This window comes from Cucurbita moschata, unplaced genomic scaffold (assembly GCF_002738365.1).
Source record: "Cucurbita moschata cultivar Rifu unplaced genomic scaffold, Cmos_1.0 Cmo_Scf00097, whole genome shotgun sequence".
NCBI lineage: Eukaryota > Viridiplantae > Streptophyta > Magnoliopsida > Cucurbitales > Cucurbitaceae > Cucurbita > Cucurbita moschata.
The window spans coordinates 381,163-397,131 of record NW_019268613.1 but is presented as its reverse complement, the minus strand read 5'-3'; the positions used below and the strand labels follow the sequence as shown (position 1 = coordinate 397,131).

Sequence of the window (15,969 nt, the reverse complement as noted above, 5' to 3'; positions counted from 1 at the left end):
AATAAAACTCATTATAGTTCGGGTTGGATTTTCGGGTTGAATGGAGAACCCTAATGATATGGAATCAATCCAAATAACAGTTTTGGAATGAATTATCTTGATAATCAAGATCAAAAATAAAGAAAACTCGTGATTTGAATCACTTCATAAGAAGTTTGATCAATACCACTCGGATGACTCTAATATCCAAGTTCTAAACAGAATAATTTGCAAAGTAAAAAACTTAGTTCTCATTAGAATAGAAACTCTATTCTTTTTCGTTCAAAAATATGATAAAACAATAATATCAATGATATGGAAATCAACTCATGGGAAAGTATGGAACGGATTACCTTGATGATCAAGATCAAGAGCAAAGAAAACTCGTGATTCGAATCACTCTACAAAAGGTTTGATCAATACCACTTAAATGATTCTAGCATGTAAGTTCTAAACACAAGAATTTGGAAAAAGAAATTTATCTCTCAACAAAGTTAAAATAGAAATTCTATTCTTAATTCCAAAATGTGATGTTTTTAATCAAAGAAACGAAGGCTTTATTTAACTTTTACAACCTTAACCTATGTGATACATAACTCCTAAATTAAATGGACTAAAAATGAGAAATACTTATAAGCTCCCCTATTAAAATGGCTAGTTAATGGTGAAATATGGTAACCTAGTAGGTTACAATATAACCTTAACTTCTATATTTAAAACTAGGTTTAAATATGACAAATGAATATTTAAATTATAATTAGATAGTGCAACGAAAGAAATGTGCTTATTAGTCATCCTTGGACTAGTTTCATAAATTCAGCTGAGTTCATTAAACGCAACTTAAAGTGCATTTAATTCATCTCTTTTTTGAAACTCAACTTTGTACAATATATAAGGATGTCTCAAACGTCTTCTAGAATTTCATTTGATGAGCTCACCATAGCTTGAATATAAGTGTATAAAATTTGTTATAGCTTCTTGGCTCTCGTCCTTGTAATTGGACCTTGACGTATGGAAATTCCTTGGTCGTGGTTCATATCATTCTCCCCCTCTTGAGAAGGATTCGTCCTCGAATCCCAACCATCACCTACATCAAAAAGACTCAAATCAACAACATTAAAAGTTGCACTAACACCATACTTACCTAGTAAATCAATTTTATAAGCATTGTCGTTGATACACTCAAGAACTTGAAAAGGTCCATCCCCTCGTGGTAAAAGCTTAGATTTTTTTTTAGTATGAAATCTTTTTTTTTAGAAATGCACCCAAATCCAATTCCTTGGCTTGGAGATGACAATGGCAACTTTGAAATTTTGGTTCTCAAAAGGGTTAATAATAATTAAAAGGGTGTAGCTTATAAAAGGGTGTGTGTGTGTGTGAGAGAGAGAGAAAAGAAATAGATGCCGGCGGAACAGTAGCCGAAGAGCAACACAATCTGCTCTCATTCTGACATTCCCCACTCTACAAAACATGTTTCTATTCAAACAACAAAAAAGGAAACAAAGAAAAGGACATCCCTTGCCTTCTACTTTTTATAATTTTTTTTTTATCTAATCAAACTCTATTAATCAATTTCAAACTAATTCTAAAATTTATTAAAAATACCAAGACTCTATTTAAACCATTGAAATATATAAAATGAAAGTTAATGAAAAATATTATTTTCACCTTTAATAAATAAACATAGAGTAATGTGAAAGAAGTCATAAGGTAAATATATTAAAAAAAAAAAAAAAGGTAAAATGGGAAGAAAAGAAATTGCATGAAAAAAGAAAAGATTTGTTGCATAAAGTGATTTTGATTTTAAAATTTTAATTTTAAAACTTTCAAAATGTCCACCCGTAACCGGTAGATAAAGTATATTACATAGTCCGTTTTAGGGATTTGTGACTTACCCATTCAACGACTTTGGCACCGGACGTTCCAAAAATGGAATATTATTGGGTCGGGTGAATTCAATAATAGACGTTTATTGGCATTCCAGTCTTTCTTCTACTTTTAGGGCCTACCCAAAGAGAATCCAGTATTTTTTGCTCATAAATATTTGAATAGGACGAACCGTCCTGTGATTTGCTTCGGAACAAAGATATATTTAATTTGAAATATTTAAATTAATATTAGAGAGGTTAAATAGTATATTTATTATATTTTGTTACATTAAAGAAAAAAAAAATATTTAAAAATTTAAAGTATTATTAAAATAAAGATACATTAAATAAAAATATACATTAAAATTTTTTAAAAATTATTAAAAAAAATACTAATGATTAGAAAGGTTTCCCGTTGGGTTGGGTTACTAATCCAACCCACGGTTTCTAGTTGGGTAAAAAAAAATCTCTCCATCCAACCTAATCCAGACCATGTATACCCTCGACGGTTACCGTTTAAAATACCATAAAATTTGAGAAAAAATTAATTGTGTTTTTTTTATATGTATTTGTTTTTTTAGAAAAAAGGAAAAAAAATTGAAGAAGAATTTGAGTATTTATTTGTTTATTTATAGAAAAATGAGAAAGGTGATAATAATGAAAAGAAAAAGGGAGCAGGCTTTATACGAGAACAAAAAAGGGAGTGGAGTCCTCAGTTCTGACCTCTCTATTTTAACACTTAGCTTTTGACTTTTTCCAGTAATACCCTTTTTTTTATATTACCATCATTCCATCCATATCAACAACACTCTTCCTTACATTACATTCCAAATTTCTCATACTCTCTTACTTGCATGTTCCTCGCTTCAAAAAGCATGAAGATGGTAAGTTGATATGAATTTGGGGATGATAAAACAAGGAGAAAATATATCTTTATTGGCCGAGATATGTCATCGATCTTTCCAACGAAGAATTAGCTCGGTGTAACTATCGAAGTCCAAAATAGAACGAGGGAAAAGATTGGGGGAGTGTTTCTAATTCTTATAACAAAGAATTAGCTCGAGAAGAACCCACTGAAGTAGATGCATAGTTATCGGGATTGTTTGAATTCTTGACTTACTATCTTTTTATATAACTATTAACCTAGAGACACCTAATATATTTAAATAAATGTTAAATTACAAATTTAAACTCTAAATTATAATGTTTTTGTCTATTTGATTTATAAACTTTTAAAAAATATCTGATTAGTTTCGTTAACGGTCTTTGAAATTTTAATTTTAGAAACCTCTATATATATATATATATATATATTCAATAACAAAATTATTAATTTAAAAGTTTATGAATTAGATAGGTACAAATATCAAAGTTGATGGATTAAATTTTAATATAATCGGATTAAAAAGCTCATGCAAAGTATTTAATAGTAAGTCGGTGCTACTAGGGAAGCTCCGATTATGTTTGGTGGGGAGCCCACCTTACATTATTTTAGCTTTGAATGATGTAGGGATAGGAAATTTGTTGAATGTCGTTAGGGGAGCTTCTTGCTAGTGCCAAGTAGTAGACATGTATGGAGATATAGGAAGAACAGAGAAGTTAACTAGAGCGACGACTCCTTCATAACTGTTAGACTTCTCTAGAGCCCGAGACATACGAGGGCACTTCGACTTATGCGCAAGGAGTGCGATAATTTGATATACCTTGGAAAGTAGAAAATGGAAAATTAAGTGCACCTTAAAACCCAAATACACTGTGATGACTTAAAGCCTTGAAATAGAAGTAGGATAGATGTATCTGATGAGTATGAGAGAGCTTGAAAATGAACTCCAACCATGGAATTGGCCACCACTCTCGATTGAACACTTTTATGAGGGAATATTGAATATGTGAAGTTCAATGAGAGCCTACAAGTAGGTGTTTACTAGTATCTTTATGCTCATTTTTTTTTTAATTTTTTGTTTACCGATAGAATGTAGACCATTGTCAATGGCAAGAGCGTGTGGCTACAAGGTGATAAGGCAACCTTAATTCTTATCCCAGCGATCCAAGCTTTTGTTGAAGCAAGAACCTTTAAATCGAAGAAATTAACACCTCCTTATATTCAATTCGGATCAACCAAGAGATAAGACTAGAATTAGATTACCAAGATCAAAGATCTAAACCAAAATTTGGGACCTTGTTCTAAATTGAATCACTCTACAATCGAAGATCAAGACTTGATTGAATAACTCAGATGCAATCTATCATAAGAATTGCATGGAACTTAGAAATGACAAAGATGATGCTCGAATTTCTAAGAGTGAAAATCTCAATTTGAGATCTCGATTTCATTCATTCACAATCAGATTTTTACATAGTAATTTGTGGGTATTTATAGTCTCTCACAAAAAAAAAAAAAACAACTTTCAAATCTTCAAATGTAGTGGTCATGATTTAATCCCGATCCTCTTAAATCTCCACAAATGACAAAGTCTGACAATTAACTTCCACCCTTTGACCCATTACAAGAATTATGAAATTAAAAACAATAAATAAAGTTTTGTAACAACTCATGAAATGATGCTTGCAAGTTCTTCCGCTACTTCAACCGTGCAATTATTTGCTTCTGAAGCTTCAAATGCTCATTTCTCAATCGAATCAACTTATAACACATGAAATAATTATCAAATCAAGTCTATCCAATTTTGTAGATGAAGAATGAATACTTGTTAAATGTTCTTAGTCTTGAATCGTGTGATAGGTCAAGTTGGAATATTTTGAACACAGTAATCCTTGTCACAAGAGGACCATAAATTGAGTTGTGTCCCTCTAGCCTCTAATGCCATGTTTAATACTAATTTAGTGATATTTTCTTGGAACTTGTGCAATTTTGTAAACTTTTTTTTTCCTGGATATTATTTCTTACTTCTAATACTTTTTTACATCCGTTTTATTATTATGTTTGACTTTAAATTTTTAGTGTTTCCATTTTACAAATTAAAAGGTTTTAACTTCATTCTTATCCTTAAATCTGTACGACGATCTGTAGTTCAAAATTTCGAAAAGTAGGTCGTTATAGAGAGTTTTTAAAATTTTATTTTTACAGTTTAAAACGATCGTTCAATTGAAAATGTAAATTGTAAAAAATACCTCAAACTCTATCATTTATTTAAAAAGAGATACTCCCTTTCCTTCGTAAATATTTCAAAATTATCTTAAAAATAATATTTAAAATATTTTTAATATTTAAAATATATAGAATCATTGGGATAATATTATAATTTTTGAAAAAACATTGAAAAGTAATTATTGTAAAATAGCGGATGTAGGCCTTAGTTGGAAGTAGTGAAGAAAAAGGGAGTGGCAACCGTCGCTACTTTTAGTTAAAACCACCCAACCAGTTTGCTTCTTTCTCTACCCTCATCAGTTTCCGTACCACCACCAATTACCCTCTATATTATCAAATCCAGTCACGTGCCTCTTCGCGCGTGTAATCACATGCCAAAACGCCCACCCTTTTTATTACCCTAGAAAATATTTTATTAAATTTTTTTGTTGGGCAATAATAGAAGTAGACAACGATTTTTTTAGAGGAATTAGTTTAAAAAAAATAATAATGGAAACAATACAACCGTGGGTTGGTCATTCATGCGACATTTATAACATAACACATCAAACATTCACTCACATAAATTTCAGGATCAAAATAGAATTAATCCGTGCCTAATTTAAATTATTTTTAATTTTAATTTTTTTTGATCATGATAAAAAAATTATAAAAAGTTTGTAGACATTAAAATTATAAATTTAGAAAACATTAAAATTTAATCTTTTAAAAATAATGATTAATACTTAGACTAAATTCAATTTTTTTTAAGGAATATTAAGAATGAAATTTGTAATGTAACCCACTATAATTATTTATTTAGCTTTGTTTAAGAGTCCACTCGCCACACGCTCCAGAAGGGGAGCGCGTGGGGGAAATGAGGCATAGAAATTCACACAATCACTTGGGGAAACGGTACTAGTACGAACGACGGTTTCTCTCTCTTCACCGCCGTTTATTTCTCTCTCCGCCATTGTTACATCCAAAAGCTCGCTCTCCATGGTCCCTCTCTGTGCTCCTTCATTTCTCACACCAAAACCCTGTTTTCTCTCTCTCTCTCTGTTTCCTTCGCATTTATTCTTTGAGAAATGAAGCTCATCCCCTTCCTTCCATGGCCGAACCTCCCCATGGCCTTCCTCTTCATCTTCTTCTTTGCTTGTTTTTCCCCTGCTTCTTCACTCCCCCACGATGAAGGTCCTCTGTTCCCACTTTTCTGGTTTCCATTTGGCCGTTTGTTGGGCGAATATACATGCCTATGATAGTATCTTAAATGTTCTATCTGATTTTTGGATATTTTATTTAGCTTTTGGAATCTGTTGCTAATCTTGTGTTTTTTTTTGGCCATTTTCGATAGGACGAGCGCTGATGTCAATCAAGGCCTCGTTTAGCAATGTAGCGAATGTGTTTCTCGACTGGGATGATGATCATAACCACGATTTCTGTTCGTGGCGTGGAGTTTTCTGCGACAATGTTACCCTATCAGTTGCTGCTTTGTGAGTTTTCGTCTCTATTCCATTGTTTTGCTGCTTAAATCTCGCGTCCTACCATTCTCATTTTCTTGTTTTTTGTTCCTAGGAACTTATCCAACTTGAATCTGGGTGGGGAGATTTCACCATCCATTGGAGATTTAAGTAATTTACAGTCAATGTATGGTACTCTTTTCTCTTGTTCTATGGCTTCACACGGTTGGTTCTTGGTGTTTACTGTTGCTTTCTTATGGCAGTGATTTTCAAGGGAATAAACTGTCTGGACAAATCCCTGATGAGATTGGTAACTGTGGTTTTCTTGTTCATTTGTAAGATTTCTTTTCTGTAACTTTCATTTTTGAGTTTTAGTTCATTGATAGCACATACATCTACAGCATCACTCGACCTCTCTTAATGTATAGGGACTTGTCTGATAATTTGCTCTATGGAGACATCCCCTTCACTGTTTCAAAGCTTAAGAAGCTCGAGTTCCTGTACGTTTTACCTATTTAGAGTTGGGTTTCTTTTGCCATCAACTTCTGTGAATTATAGTTGAATTGTTTCCCTCCATTGCAGAAATCTGAAGACGAACCAGTTGTCCGGTCCGATCCCTTCTACCCTTACCCAGCTTCCTAATCTGAAAACTCTGTAATTTCTTCACTTCCTTATATGATAATCTTGTTGAGGATTGTTGGGAGGGAGTCCCACATTGACTGATTTAGGGAATGATCATGAGTTCATAAGTAAGAAATACATCTCCGTTGGTAATGAAGCCTTTTGGGAAAGCCCAAAAGCGAAGCCATGAGAGCTTATGCTCAAAGTGGATAATATCAAATCTTGTATGAGTTTTGTTACACTATGTACCGACTCATTAGGATACAGTTATGGGAATAATTAGTCCTCTATTTTGTTTATCCTTCTTGGTTTCTATTTTCTGATTTGGTGATCAATCATCGTCGTAGCGATCTTGCACGAAACCAGCTTACCGGAGAGATACCAAGATTAATCTATTGGAATGAAGTTCTGCAGTATCTGTAAATATCTCCACTCAGCTTGGTTGACATCTTCTAAGCTATAGGATGAGCATTCCACTGGTTATTTGACCTTTCATTTTATTTTATTGTTATCAGTGGATTACGTGGGAACGTTCTGACAGGATCGTTGTCGTCTGATATGTGTCAATTGACTGGCTTGTGGTACTTGTAAGTGTGAATTATAATCACCCTCTTTGATCTGGAGGCTTACTTCTGGTTAGTTAACTTTGTGTTCTTGTGTTACTTGTGCCTTGTCTTCAGTGATGTAAGAGGCAACAATCTGACTGGCACGATACCGGATAGCATAGGAAACTGCACCAGTTTTGAAATTCTGTATGTTTTCAACTGATATTTTGTGATGTATGTTTGAAATCCTGTATGTTTTCAACTGATATCTTGTTCATCTCAGGGATATATCCTACAACCAAATCTCGGGGGAGATTCCATACAACATCGGATTTCTTCAAGTTGCCACTTTGTAAGATTCCTTCTAACTTGTGTGATTTAGTCGCTTTAGAACTCCTTTAATTGAGTGTTAATCAGCTGTATATTATCTTGTTTTAGATCATTACAGGGAAATAGGTTGAGTGGTAGGATTCCCGATGTCATTGGATTGATGCAGGCGCTTGCCGTCCTGTAAGTGAAGTTCGAAATGAATTTTCTACGCTTGTGTTTTGGTCGCACAAGTAATTCTTGGTACATTTGAACATTGTATTTGCTTATTTTATACCATGGAGCAGGGATCTGAGTGAGAACGAACTCGAAGGACCGATACCGCCAATACTTGGGAACTTGTCTTACACAGGAAAATTGTGAGTTTTGCTTTTTGAATGTCTGAAATTTTCATATGGTGCCTCATGGTCCGTTTCTCTCTGATTAGGTACTTACATGGAAACAAGCTGACCGGGCCAATTCCTCCTGAGCTGGGAAATATGTCCAAGCTTAGCTACTTGTATGTTTGTGTTGCTTCTAATTCAACATCCTTTGTTTAGTAGTAGTAATTGACTTTAATTCTTTACAGGCAACTAAATGACAATCATTTGGTTGGCACAATTCCTTCTGAACTTGGGAAATTGGATCAGTTGTTTGAATTGTGAGTTACATTTTTAGTTTCAAAATCTCTCAACCGTGAATTCGATTAATGTCTTTCGTTTACAGTTCACGTTTCCAAGTTTTGATACGAACATTTCTATTCAACTACTCAGGAATCTTGCTGATAATGATCTAGAAGGGCCAATCCCTCACAACATCAGCTCTTGCACTGCATTGAATCAATTGTAAGATACCTACAAATTTCATGAGGTCTCATCTGTGGTATGTATATATATTGATTCTATTTTTCTTCTTCAAGCAATGTGCATGGAAACCGTCTTAACGGATCAATCCCTCTCAGTTTCCAAGATCTGGAGAGCTTGACATATTTGTAAGTCGTTTGCAGCACAAGTAATATTAAAATTGGAAGATGGTTCATTGAGTAAATTTGTTTTAACAGGAATCTTTCAGCAAACAACTTCAATGGTTGGATTCCTGTTGAGCTCGGACGCATTGTGAACCTCGATACATTGTAAGTTTATTCAAGTTAGCGCATAGTGATCGTCCTTTCAGTTGGTTTCAATTTTTGTTTCATCCAGGGATCTGTCTCGCAATTACTTCTCGGGTCCGGTTCCTACTTCTATTGGTGATTTGGAGCACCTTCTGAGCCTGTAAGACTTCTCACTTGAATTATTGATAGAGTTGTCGCTCAAATCATGTTCCTAATATAAAATCACTTGCAGCAATTTGAGCTATAATAGACTTGTCGGGTCACTGCCAGCCGAATTTGGGAATCTCCGAAGTGTTCAGACTATGTAAGGATTGTTCGTTATGAGTTTGAGTCAATCTTGTGAAATTTTTCCTTTAAATTCTTTTTACTTGCCTGTTTTGATAGTGATATGTCATTCAACAACTTCTCTGGTAGCATACCCATGGAGTTGGGTCAACTACAAAATATTATCTCATTGTATGATTTCGATACTCTTACGACGTTTTTTCTTTCCCTTTTAAGTTCCTTGTTAATCATTTTGATTTCATTGCTATTCAAAGAATTTTGAACAACAACCATTTGCAAGGGAAGATACCTGATCAGCTGACAAATTGTTTCAGTTTAGCCAATTTGTAAGTTCTGTTTTATCCTCCATCAATAACAACCTCTAATGGCTTCCTCAACTTCTAATTTGTCTTTCTTACACTTATTCAGGAACTTGTCATACAACAACTTATCTGGTATCTTACCTCCCATGAAAAATTTCTCTCGATTTGAACAAAATAGGTAACGAAAATGAGTTTTGTTTGATTGAGCCTCTGTTCTTCATTTTGATGATCGATGATTTTATATCAGCTTTCTCGGGAATCCGCTGCTGTGTGGAAACTGGCTGGGATCGATTTGTGGGCCTTACATGGAAAAATCTCGAGGTACACTGCGAAACGCTGATGGCATTTGTAAATAACTTGACATTATGAACCGTTCATGCCGACTGAGTCAATGTAACTTGCAGCAATGTTGTCTCGGGCAGCGGTTGTTTGTATGACGTTTGGATTCATAATGTTGTTGTTTATGGTTATAATTGCTGTGTACAAGTCGAATCCATCGAAGCAATTGATGAAGCGTTCTAGCACGACTGGGCAAGGCAAGCATTGTTTTTGTACTTTTCTTATTTTTCTGAGTTAATCCTTTTTTCTGAGTCATTATTCTGTATTTCAGGTCCTCCAAGTCTTGTAGTACTTCATATGGATATGGCTATTCACACGTTCGAGGACATTATGAGAGTGACCGAGAATCTAAGCGAGAAGTACATTATCGGTTATGGAGCTTCGAGCACTGTGTACAAATGTTTACTGAAGAACTCCCGACCTATTGCAGTTAAGCGACTTTACAATCACTATGCACACGATTTAAGGGAGTTCGAGACCGAACTTGAAACTGTTGGTAGTATCAGACACAGAAATCTTGTTAGCCTTCATGGTTATTCATTATCTCCCTGTGGGAATCTCCTCTTCTATGACTACATGGAAAATGGTTCACTCTGGGATCTGCTTCATGGTAAGCATCATCACTATTTGACTTTTTTTGACCGAAAGTTCGATAATATTGATGATCGTGTTCGCTTCACTAATCATTAGGACCAGGCAAGGTTAAACTGGATTGGGACGCACGTCTGAAGATCGCGGTTGGAGCTGCACAAGGGCTTGCATATCTTCACCATGATTGTAACCCGCGAATCGTTCACCGGGACGTGAAGTCTTCGAATATTCTACTGGATGAAAATTTCGAGGCCCATCTCTCTGATTTTGGGATAGCCAAATGTATCCCAACTGGAAAAACATACACGTCTACTAGCGTGCTTGGAACGATTGGCTACATTGATCCAGAGTATGCTCGAACCTCCCGGCTTAATGAGAAGTCCGATGTTTATAGCTTCGGCATTGTTCTTCTGGAACTACTGACTGGGAAGAAGGCTGTGGATGACGAGTCCAATTTGCATCAACTGGTTTGTTTTGTTCACATCAAATAATCACTTTGAAAGATTCATGTTTTGCTGGAATCTGAATTTATTCTCTATGAACTGCCAGATACTATCCAAGGCTGATAACAATACTGTGATGGAAGCGGTTGATCCCGAGGTTTCGGTCACCTGCGTTGATTTAGCGCATGTTCGAAAAACGTTCCAGCTTGCTCTCCTCTGCACGAAACGCAATCCTTCTGAACGGCCAACCATGCATGAAGCTGCCCGAGTATTGATCTCCCTCCAGCCACCATCACCTACCGCGAAACATACTTCATTCCCCACGAAAACGTTGGATTATGCACAATTCTTGATTGAAAAGGGTCAGAATCGGAACCCGAAAGGGCAGGAGGAGCAGGAGAAATCAGATGCGATTTCTTTGGATGCTCGGTGGTTTGTTCGGTTCGGGGAAGTAAGTTCTGAACAACACGGTTTGAATCAATAACAGATTAACCAAAGGTTCATATTGTGGTTAAGGAGAAGGGAAGATTAGCTGCAGTTAAGGTAAATATTGAGATCCTAAGCTTTTGTTTGTGCAGCAGGTGTAAAATGTATGCGTATTCAGTTTATTAAATATGAATATTAGTTTTCTGCATCACACTGCATGGATCCCATTGATGTAACTCCACTGGTTTTGGTTTGAATATGCAATACATTATTTGCACCCTCTATTTTCTCTAAACACATCACAATCTTTTGCATGATCTTTTGTACGTGTGAGTGAAATGATATCACCTTTTGTGTTTTGTCTTGGAATGTTAAATTGGGTTCCTCACCAATTGTACGACACTTTGACTATCTGTATAAAATATTATCGTGCTGCTTGCCCAATTCTTCTAGATAGTCTGTCATCCATATCATCTTCTTTCCAGCTTCCGCCATTGTCATGTACTCAACCTTACTAGATGAAGAACAACTCATTTTTGAAGCTTAGACACTCTATCATCCATGACTTGTTCTCACTTGGTTGTATCCACTAACTGTAGGACCTAGTCAAAGATCTCTAGTTCCCTTTCATCATCAGGAACCAACAGATTGTGTAAACTACTAACTGTAGGGCCTAATCAAAGATCTCTAGTTCCCTTTCATCACCAGTAACCAACAGATTGTGTAATGAAGGTACATAGTTATATGGTACCCTGATAGCTCTAGATGATCTTAGGGGTGTACACCTAACCCGAGAACTCAACCCGACCCAACTCGAATTATAAGGGTTAGGGTTGGATTGGTTCTTGAATTTGGGTTGGATTTATTTTTTTGAACCCGATCCGGTTCAGATTGAGTTTCGGTTCCAAAAGAAATTGGTTGGGTCAACCTTGACCCAACTTGGAAACATTAAAAAAATATTGAAGCCCAAATTAGAATGAAGCCCACCAACAATTTTCAATTTGAAGCAACCAAGATTTCCAAATCAATTGGCAGTCCTTATGCTGACAATGACAGCTTCTGAAAGAGTAGAGTCTAGAAACTACGAAGTTCACAAACTAGTTGGTCTCCCTCTCTGAGTCTCTTGGTTTATTTGTTATTTTGTCTTTCTCGGTCTTTCTCTCTGAGTTGTTGGTCCGGTCTTCCTCTCTGAGTTGTTGGTCTCCATTTCCCTCTGAGTCTCGCATCATTGGTCTCAATATGCTCGTCTCCCTTTTGTTGTTAGTCTCAAGTGTTCTCGATTGCTGAGAGCTTCTGAACTTCAAAAAGAAGGTTAAAAAATATTTGGTTATATTGTTCTCTAATTTGGATAGTTTAAGAAACCCGTTGCATGTGAATCATAATAAGTTCTTCTGCTGTTTAAGATTTTTTTTTGGAACAACTCGAACTCAACTCAAAAATAGACGGTTGGGTTGGTTGAGTTGTAAAATTTTTCGAGTTGGGTTGGGTTACTAATCCAACCCACCCACCCAAACTTTTGGGTTGGATAAAAAAATCTCTCAACACAACCTGAACCATGTATACCCCTGGATGATCTTTTCAACACTTGCCCAGGTGTCACTTGCTCCACCTCTTGTTCCTAAGCAACCGTCTTAGAAGTTTCTTGAGTATTTGCTACAACATTACTAAGTGAATTTTTCAACTCAACCTTAATTCCCACTTGTTTTGTTGTCCTGGAATCTTTCTTCTCTTTGTCCTCATACATGACATTTTCTTCAAAGGTCACGTCACAATATCTCAAGATTCTCTTGTTCTTGAGATCCCAAAACTTGTACTTGAACATGTCAGAATCATAGCCTATGATGTAGCACTTCACAGGCTCAGCGTCAAGCTTAACACTCTTCTCTGGATCAACACGAACATACACAATACAACCAAAAGTTCTCAAGTGAGAGTACTTGAGTTCTTTTCGTGTCCATACTTTCTCTGGCAACTTGAACTCCAAGGGTACTGACGACCCTCTATTGATCAAGTAGATTGCTGTATTTACAACATCGACTCAGAATGTCTTTGGCAATCCAGAATGAATTCTCGTACTCATTGTCCGCTCATTCAATGTTCTATTCATCCTTTCAGCAACACCATTTTGTCTTGCTTTACCGGGAACTGTTCTCATCAATTGAATTCTCTCAGCTGCACAAATGCTTTAAATTCTGACTTGTTGTACTCTCCTCCATTGTTAGACCTCAGGCATTTGATCTTCAAGCTGGTCTGGTTTTCAACTTCAGCTTTCCACTTTTTGAAGGTGGCACATTTGATTTGTGTTTCAGGAAATAAATCCACACCTTCCTATTGAAATATTCGATGAAGGTGACGTAGAACTTTGATCTGCCAAGTGATGGAACTAGAGATGGTCCCCAAACGTCTGTATGAACCATTTCCAACCGCACTTTCTTCAATTCTCTGGCAACCTTTGTATACTCGTTTCTGTTTGCTCATAACACAGTTTTCACAAAAATTCATATCAACAGATTTTAGACCTTCAAAAACTTCTTTCGCAGTCAGCATCTTCATTCATTTGATGCTTATATGTCAAAGTCTACAGAATCAAATTTGAAGCACTCTCAATAACAACCATGTTATACACCATATAGTGGTGTATAAGGTTCCAGATTTTGTGCCACGTGCTACCACCATGGCACTCTTCACAATCTTTCACGAATTCTTTCCAAACTCTCTTGCATAACCTGTGCTATCCAACTGACCAATAGAGATCAGATTCTTGTTGAGACCAAAAATATATCTTACATCCTTGAATGTCCACTATTTTCCTGCCATAGTTTTTATGTAGACATCCATTTTTCTTTAATCTTCAAATTTTTGTTGTCGGAAAGATACACCTTTTCGAAATTTTCACTTGAAATTTGAAACAGCTCTTTATTTGGAGAGGATGAAAAGATGCACCTAAATCTAAAATCCAGGATTATATCGAACCATCCATGCTGAGGATTAGAACATTCCCAATATCTTCTACTGAATTTATAGAGTTATTATCATCTTCCGATTTGTGATTATGCTTTTTCTTTGGTCTTGTACAATCGGTCTAAAAGCGTCTTTTTTGTCTACAACTCCAACATCACGTTTGGTCTGTTTGGAAAATTTTCACGGTCCTCTGATTTTGATCGACATTTGTTTGGGCCATTCGATTTATTTTTTTCCCTTTGGTCAACACTGAGAGCACTACTAGATGAATCTCCAATTTCTTGTTTGCGAATACTTTCGCTGAGAAGTACATCTCAGATTTCATCAAACTTCAGTTTCTCAGATTTCATCAAACTTCAGTTTCTCAAATCCTCGAGAACTGCTGATCGCGGCAACAACAGTATCCCACGACTCGGGTAAAGATGACATCAAAATCAGTGCCTTAGTTTTATCTTCGAAATTAATTTCCACCGAACTCAGTTGACTTACGATCATATTGAATTCATTTATATGATCCGCAACAGATCTTCCTTCAGAAATTTGTAGATTGAATAGTCTTCGCATCAAATACACTTTGTTCATAGCCGACGGTTTTTGTACATATTCGACAACACCTTGAACAGGTTTGACATCGTTTTTTCCTTGATGATGTGGAATGTCACGTTTCTAGATAGCGTCAACTGGATCAATCATAGGGCTTGACGATCCTTGAGCTTTCGCTGCTCCGTGGTCATGGTATTCGACTTCACCTCCGATAGGGGTTTGTGAAGATTTTTTTGGTACAGATAATCTTCAACCTGCATCTTCTAGAAATCGAAATCGGATCCATCAAATTTCTCAATTCCAATCTTTGAACTTTTCATCTTCACATATCGTAGTGAATCTTGCCTAACTTTGATACCAGTTGTTAGGATCACACAACAATGCACACACTTGATCTAAATGAACACAAAGAACAAGTGAGAGAAAATGTAAGGAGTATTGGTAAAAGTTTTGAATTGATGACTTCAGGTATATACACCAAGAGAGAATACAGAGAAGGTAGAAAGTAATCTTCAAATCACTGCCTAAGGGTATATATATGGTTTTGATGTACTTTATATAGCTTTAACTGATATAACCACCTACTATACATAAATATCTACCCTATATTTCTCTCCGATTAACCATTAGTGTATATAAAAATATCTGCCATATATTTCTCTACCAGCTTTTTTACTATAAATAGTCATTTACTATATATTTTTCATATATAGTTTTACTGTCTATAACCATTGAATCAGCTATAAACAAGAAGCAAGCGAACAAGAACAACAACAAAAGAGAATGAATGGAGGAGAGAGAAAATGAGTTTGAGAAAAAATAGCCATCGAGATACTCCAATCTAACCATGAGTCATTTTTTTGTTAGAAGGATTTGATTTGGTAAAAATAGTGAGAGTATTTCTAGGGATGGGATTTATTTCCAAGATTTATTTCAAAATTTGTTTATCAGATTTGTGGTTAGTTTCTCTTTATGGTTATTTGTAAGGCTATAAAGACAAGTTCAATATTTAATAATATTATCACTCCAAACTTCAATGGTTTAAGTTTCTAGCTTAGTTAGGTCAAAACCTAACAATTGGTATAGAGCCGTAATTGTTGA

General features: G+C 35.5%; 1 protein-coding gene across 1 annotated transcript; it reads left to right on the top strand.

Moving 5' to 3' along the window:
* The first annotated feature begins 5,875 nt into the window (after nucleotides 1-5,875).
* On the top strand, nucleotides 5,876-11,647 carry LOC111439582 (LRR receptor-like serine/threonine-protein kinase ERL1). Its single transcript, XM_023077197.1, has 27 exons — nucleotides 5,876-6,129; nucleotides 6,290-6,428; nucleotides 6,511-6,582; nucleotides 6,659-6,730; nucleotides 6,824-6,895; nucleotides 6,978-7,049; nucleotides 7,364-7,435; nucleotides 7,532-7,603; nucleotides 7,697-7,768; nucleotides 7,845-7,913; nucleotides 8,000-8,071; nucleotides 8,176-8,247; nucleotides 8,316-8,387; nucleotides 8,457-8,528; nucleotides 8,641-8,712; nucleotides 8,787-8,858; nucleotides 8,928-8,999; nucleotides 9,067-9,138; nucleotides 9,211-9,282; nucleotides 9,363-9,434; nucleotides 9,518-9,589; nucleotides 9,672-9,743; nucleotides 9,813-9,886; nucleotides 9,970-10,101; nucleotides 10,176-10,514; nucleotides 10,595-10,962; nucleotides 11,045-11,647. The coding sequence occupies exons 1-27, from the start codon at nucleotides 6,024-6,026 to the stop codon at nucleotides 11,420-11,422; spliced, it is 2,973 nt and encodes a 990-aa protein (XP_022932965.1). The 5' UTR covers nucleotides 5,876-6,023; the 3' UTR covers nucleotides 11,423-11,647.
* The last annotated feature ends 4,322 nt before the right edge of the window (nucleotides 11,648-15,969 follow it).

Excerpts from the sequence above, each read along its gene's own strand:
- LOC111439582 (XM_023077197.1), top strand. The coding sequence starts at position 6,024 with ATGAAGCTCATCCCCTTCCTTCCATGGCCGAACCTCCCCATGGCCTTC. Across the intron at positions 6,896-6,977 it reads CTTAAGAAGCTCGAGTTCCT|AAATCTGAAGACGAACCAGT; the intron begins GTACGTTTTACC and ends CCTCCATTGCAG. Across the intron at positions 9,283-9,362 it reads CTCCGAAGTGTTCAGACTAT|TGATATGTCATTCAACAACT; the intron begins GTAAGGATTGTT and ends CTGTTTTGATAG.